Source organism: Nicotiana tabacum, chromosome 12 (genome assembly GCF_000715075.1).
Source record: "Nicotiana tabacum cultivar K326 chromosome 12, ASM71507v2, whole genome shotgun sequence".
Taxonomy (NCBI): Eukaryota; Viridiplantae; Streptophyta; class Magnoliopsida; order Solanales; family Solanaceae; genus Nicotiana; species Nicotiana tabacum.
In genome coordinates, this window is record NC_134091.1 from 25,775,271 (window position 1) to 25,781,242 (window position 5,972).

General features: G+C 32.7%; 1 protein-coding gene across 1 annotated transcript; it reads right to left on the reverse strand.

The window, feature by feature from the left end:
* Window positions 1-1,837: 1,837 nt before the first annotated feature.
* LOC142166818 (transcription factor RAX3-like) lies at window positions 1,838-5,525 on the reverse strand. The gene is made up of 3 exons (XM_075226250.1): window positions 5,110-5,525; window positions 4,906-5,035; window positions 1,838-2,715 (listed from the first exon to the last, which is right to left on the reverse strand). The coding sequence occupies exons 1-3, from the start codon at window positions 5,243-5,245 to the stop codon at window positions 2,028-2,030; spliced, it is 954 nt and encodes a 317-aa protein (XP_075082351.1). The 5' UTR covers window positions 5,246-5,525; the 3' UTR covers window positions 1,838-2,027.
* Between the last annotated feature and the right edge of the window lie 447 nt (window positions 5,526-5,972).

The window sequence follows — 5,972 nt, forward strand, 5'->3', positions numbered from 1 at the left end:
TAAGCCCGCGAATTGACAATCCAAGTAAAATTTCAAACTTCTACATGTCTCCACAGTAAATTTGTCATACTCATTATCTATAGCTATTCATGCATCGACCATTCGTAGCAGCTACCATAGTAGGAAAAAGAAACTTGTACATATCCTATGATAATAGCATTTCTAATTTCACTAAAATATTCATGAAAATGAGGGAAATAATTAAGAACATACTGTATATAGATCCACATTATGGTAGTGAATAACATTAAAATCGTTTAAGCATAGAAAAGTGAATTTCTCTGTACAAGCAAAAGAAAATAAGTGATTAATAAGATGAAACATACAAACTATAACAGAAACTTATATTACCTTTAGTTCTTCAAAACTTTCTTTCATTTTCGCGAGTTTTTAAAAGAATTCGGCACTCTTTAGGGTGAAGTTATTGTGAATCGAAAATCTACGTGATCCATACCCTATGATGAGCTAATTCTATTGATAAGAATTACTCACCAACATCTCGATTTGAAGTTGAAGGGGAGTCTTGGAGCAACGGTAAAGTTGTTTCCGTATGAATTATAATTCATGGGTTCGAGTCGTGGAAGCAATCACTATTAGGTTAGGTTGTCTATATCACACCCTTTGGAGTGCGATCATTCCCCGAATCCTTCAATTAAAGTGCAGTAATTTAGAGTGCAATAAGCGACTAAAATACGTAATTATAGCGCATCATCAGAAATATTGTGGCTACATTTGTTATATGTCTGCTGATAAAATGTAAACGCTTCTTTATCTTTCTCCCAAATTATTCTGAAAAAGATGAATCAGTCAACAGAACTCTTAAGGGTGGAATCATATTAATTAGTAATAGAATGTAGAATGTCCGTTAAACACATAGGATACCTTTCTTTTCGTTTTCTGGAATCCATGCTCTTCAACTTAAAATAATATTACATCATATCAACCTATGCTCCTAGGGTTTCAATTTGGGGGTCTGCTTACTAATGGCCATACAAGAAATAATGTCATAGGCAATATAAACCTCACAGAAAACACGACATCAGCCATTTTTATAGACCTAGGATCATTAACATTAGTGCTGCAATCCCATTATATTATTGAGAGAACCTCAAAGAAATGGAAAGCGTGCTGATCACTTACTATTAGTATAAAAAATGTTAAAACAAAAATCTAGATTTTCTAACTGTTTCAATTTATTAACCAGTCATCAATACATTTACTTATTAATTCAAGATAGGCTCGATCATTTCACTAGTTGTACATGATATGACGCGAATTTACTTTTCACCAATCTTGATTTTGAGATCGCGTTTCCGACATTGAAGATCAGGGGCCGAGCTGATAATATTTGAAGCTTATGGATTTTAAAGTTCAAAACTAATAATTTATACATATTCACTAGATTTTTTTAAATCAAATACAGGGTTTGAACCAAAATTAATGGGTTCGGCCAAACCTGTAGGCTACACACTAGCTCCGCCCTTGTTGAAGATGGCATTAAATATATGCACTTGCAAAATACCTTGCTCGCTAAAAACCAGCAAGTTATGACCAATGAGACAGGAACTTGGTACACAAGGAATATTTAGGCTTACCAGGGAATATGTGACTGATATCCTCTGAGCATTCATAAACAAAGGCAAATATAAATTTTCCATGGCTAGTACCAATTAAGTGTGTGTGAGTCTGTGTGTATTATATGTATATAACTGTGCAACACCAATCTGAAGAAGAAACAAATTCAAGAAATCAAGTACCAAAAAAGCCTCCAGGATTAAGATTAATATATGAGCATTCAAACTCAAAATTCCGCAAGATCAGACAATAAAGTTGAATGTAAAAGATAATCAAAAAGTTGGACATGCCAGTGGCTATTATTAGTCCTCGAAAACAAAATCAGAGAGATGCAAAGATGTAGTAATAAACAAGTTTATTAGGGTTCTCCGACGAAAATAAATCATCTGGCCCTCTCCCATAACTACAGATCATTAATTACAATGTCAAATAAAAATGTACCATATATAGTATTATTGTGGCGTAGTATTATTCTCTTGAAATATAACACCTTGTTGAAAACCTTCATCATTTATAGGAGGAAGAGGAAGTACAAAAGGATTCATCGATTCCCAGTCCAAGTTTCCTCCAGAAGTAGACGCAGATTTATCAATAAGCATATAATCCTCATATAAAAATTCAAGACCGTCCAATTTTTGTTGATTATTTTGAATCATATGCTCAAGCTCAGCTGTAAAACTGCTAGCTGCCCTATCCATGTTGTATTGAGCATTTCCCAAGACATTATCTATTGGAGCAGAAGAGATCATATTGATAGGAATATTCTGATATATCGGCTGCATCAATAATGAATTATCCATAGGATATTGAGGATTTGTTGCTTCATTTATCGGTTGATCTTCGTCTGAAAATTTACCTCCAAGTTTTATCAACAGTTTTCTTATGGAAGAATGGTCATTAAATCTTGGTTCATCATTAGAGTATGGTATTGGCTGCAAGATGGGAAGCTCAGGCCAACATGGGAATTGGTTGTTGTTATTGTTATTGGAAATTACCATATTGGAGTTGATTTCTTTTCCTTTTCTTGATCCTTGCTTTTGGCGCTGCTTTCCAAATAGCTTCTTCTTCAGCCTAGTGTTCCAGTAGTTCTTTATATCATTATCTGTTCTTCCAGGGAGTTGTGCTGCAATTATTGACCACCTGATATATTCCTCATAAAATTTAGAATTTAATACTTAGATTCATTAGCAGAGCTACAGGTAATGAATGGGGTTCAATTGAATCTCCTTCACCAGAAAATATTATACAGTGCAAACAAGATTAAAAAAAAATTATATAAATTTTTTTTGAATTTCCTTGACATAAAGGGAAGATTTCAGTTTGGTGCAACAATTATTCAAATGTTGTTTTCGGTCACATATTCAAATAATGGAAGCTTTAAATTGGAAGAGATAACCAAGATTTAAAATTTGAGTAAACGGACTCGGAATCGAATTTCTGTGCTTCCAATAGGTTTATATAAGGTCTATGTCCTTCTCCGTGTAATTATTATTTTTGGTAAATATACAAGTTAGGAGTCTTGCCTAAACTCCTCCATCATGTGGATGGACCTTCGGGAAGAGATAACCAAGATTTAACATTTGAGTAAACGGACTCAGAATTGAATTTCTGTGCTTCCAGTAGGTTCATATAAGGTCTATGTCCTTTTCCGTGTAATTATTATTTTTGGTAAATATACAGGTTAGGAATCTTGCCTAAACTCCTCCATCATGTGGATGGACCTTCGGGAACCAAAAAAAAAAAGTAGGTTCATATAATGATTTTGGACTTGTATGTATGTTCGGATTTGATTTTGGAGGTTCCTAAAAAAAATTTAGACACCATTTTTTGAACGGAAAAGGTCCAAATATGCCCTTGTACTATACGAAACTGAGCACATTTGCCCTTCATTAATAATTTAGCTCAAATATGCCTTTACCGTCACATAGTTGGTCCATATATGCCCTTAGAGTTACACAGTTGGCCTATATATGCCCTTTTCAAAAAGGAATCCACCTAAACTAATTAGCTCTTTCGTTAATTGTATTAAAGTGTATTACAAACACTATTTTCTTTTTATTAGTAGTTTTTTTTCTTTACCTTTCTCTTTTCTTTCTTCTTTTTTCTTTTCTTCTCTTTTTTTTTTCTTTTTCTTTCTCCCTTGTCTGATTTCCTCCATTACTGATGTTCTCTCCATTTTCGTCACCAATTTCACTTGACAAAACTCATGAATTCCAATTACTAAGAAAATTCTCCCATAATAATATTTTTATAGATCATATGTTTGCCAATTTTTTAATTTTTACTGAACATATATTTAATTCTAAAAAATTTAACAAAGTAAGATTGAAATAATATTTATGTTACAAAAAATCCGAAAAATCCAACAAAACCAAACAATTCAAACCGATGTAATTGGTCAAAACCGAACCAACTCATTCCATGTATACCCCTAATTTACATAGTTAATAAAAAAAAATAAAAAATGTCTAGCTGAAAAAAGATGAAAAAGACTAACAACTCAAATTTATAATACTACAACTTGAACTCTAGGCTTTTAATTATTAAATTATCTTTGTAAAAATAATTTAAATATTTTGGTCTTTTGAGTATTGTTAAAGGTTGAGATATTTTTATTATTTTAAAGTTTAAACCATAATTTTTGGACAATTTAATTTCGTTTATTTAGAGGGCCAGTGAAATTTGAACTTGATTACCTTATGGGAGAATTTTCTTAGTAATTGGAATTCATAAGTTTTGTCAAGTGAAATTGGTGACGAAAATGGAGAAGACATCAGTAATGGAGGAAACGGATAAGGGAGAAAGAAAAAGGAAAAAAAAGAGAAGAAAAGAAAAAAGAAGAAAGAAAAGAGAAAGGTAAAGAAAAAAAGTACTAATAAAAAAGAAAATAGTGTTTGTAATATACTTTAATATAATTAACGAAAGAGCTAATTAGTTTGGGTGAATTCCGTTTCGAAAAGGGCATATATGGGTCAACTGTGTAACTCTAAGGGCATATATGGACCAACTATGTGACGGTAAGTGCATATTTGAGCTAAAGTATTAACGAAGGGCAAATGTGTTCAATTTCGTATAGTATAAGGGCATATTTGGACCTTGCCCTTTGCATTTTGAAAAATTTAAGAGTTCAGAAGGTTGAGCAAGAGTTTGATATTATTGAACTCATGTTCCTGTACTTTTTGAATCTCCTTATTAAGATTCCTAGCTTCAGCTTTACTTAGATTATGATATGACCTACCAGCTAGTGTTGCTAGTAAAAGGGAGTGGTTAACCAAAAACATGGAGGGAAGAGAACATAATGAAAGAAACTAAGAGCTGGCTATATATTACCTGCTTCCAATACTTATGTAGAGGCTGCAAATGATTCTATCTTCTTCTTCTGAGAACCCTCCATGCTTAATATTTGGACGCAGATAATTTAACCATCTAAGCCTACAGCTCTTTCCACATCTATTTAGGCCTAAATATAGAAAAAAACAAAAACATGAGATGCTTAAGAATATGGGTGCTAAATTAATTTGGGATTTTCCTTACCAATTTTTGGAGGCAAAGCAATCCAGTTGCCACCTGTCCCATTCTGTTCAATATATGACTTCAACTTAGAATCTTCTTCAGGCGACCATGGCCCTCTCTTAACGTTGTTTTTGTCACAGCAAGGAGCTCTTCCCATTTCTTGATTTTCTTTCACTAGCAACTAAGTTGGTTTTAATTAAGCTAATTCCTCTTCTTCTATTACTTTCTTGAGTGTAGTTTACTTTTGTGTTTAGAGAGAGAGAGAGAGAGAGAGAGAGAGAGAGAGAGAGAGAGAGAGAGAGAGAGAGAGAGAGGGGAAAAGGAATAACAAAGATTAATATAATAAATGAGAGAGGATAAACATGTTTTAAGGAGCAGTCAGAAAAGTAGGGGTATGGCTAGAAGATGAATGCCAGTAAAGAAAACAAGGGTTCTTTCTTCTTGTCTTTCTCATCGCCGAACCATTAAATATACGCTAGGACTTTTTTATTAAAATCATTTTGAAGTGTACGTGGTCTGTACCTAAAGAAATTGGAAATATATGTCCAATAAATCTTATTGACCGTCCATTTGAAAATCATTGACACATAATGTTACAAGTCTTGGCAAAGTAAACAAATTATGTAGCTAATACGTAGAGTATAACTTTGCCAACTTCAAAAATCAAGGAAAATAAAGTTATATTTTAATTTTGTTTATAAGTTTACCTAGGCTCGGCACGTATATTTATCTTGCAATTTATATGCAAAGTCCTAGATTTACTCTAGGTTTAATTTTGAATGCTTCTATTATTTACTTTCACATTTTGGTTTGATAACTCTGTAGCCTTAACGTTTATATACCTATAGAGAGTCGCATACCATATACAAATCTTGTATAGAGAA

Bases quoted from the DNA above. Each gene is read 5' to 3' on its own strand.
- LOC142166818 (XM_075226250.1), bottom strand. From the start codon at position 5,245: ATGGGAAGAGCTCCTTGCTGTGACAAAAACAACGTTAAGAGAGGGCCA. The intron at 5,036-5,109 runs GTAAGGAAAATC...TTCTATATTTAG, and splicing joins TGCTTTGCCTCCAAAAATTG to GCCTAAATAGATGTGGAAAG. The intron at 2,716-4,905 runs GTAATATATAGC...GGAATATATCAG, and splicing joins TACATAAGTATTGGAAGCAG to GTGGTCAATAATTGCAGCAC.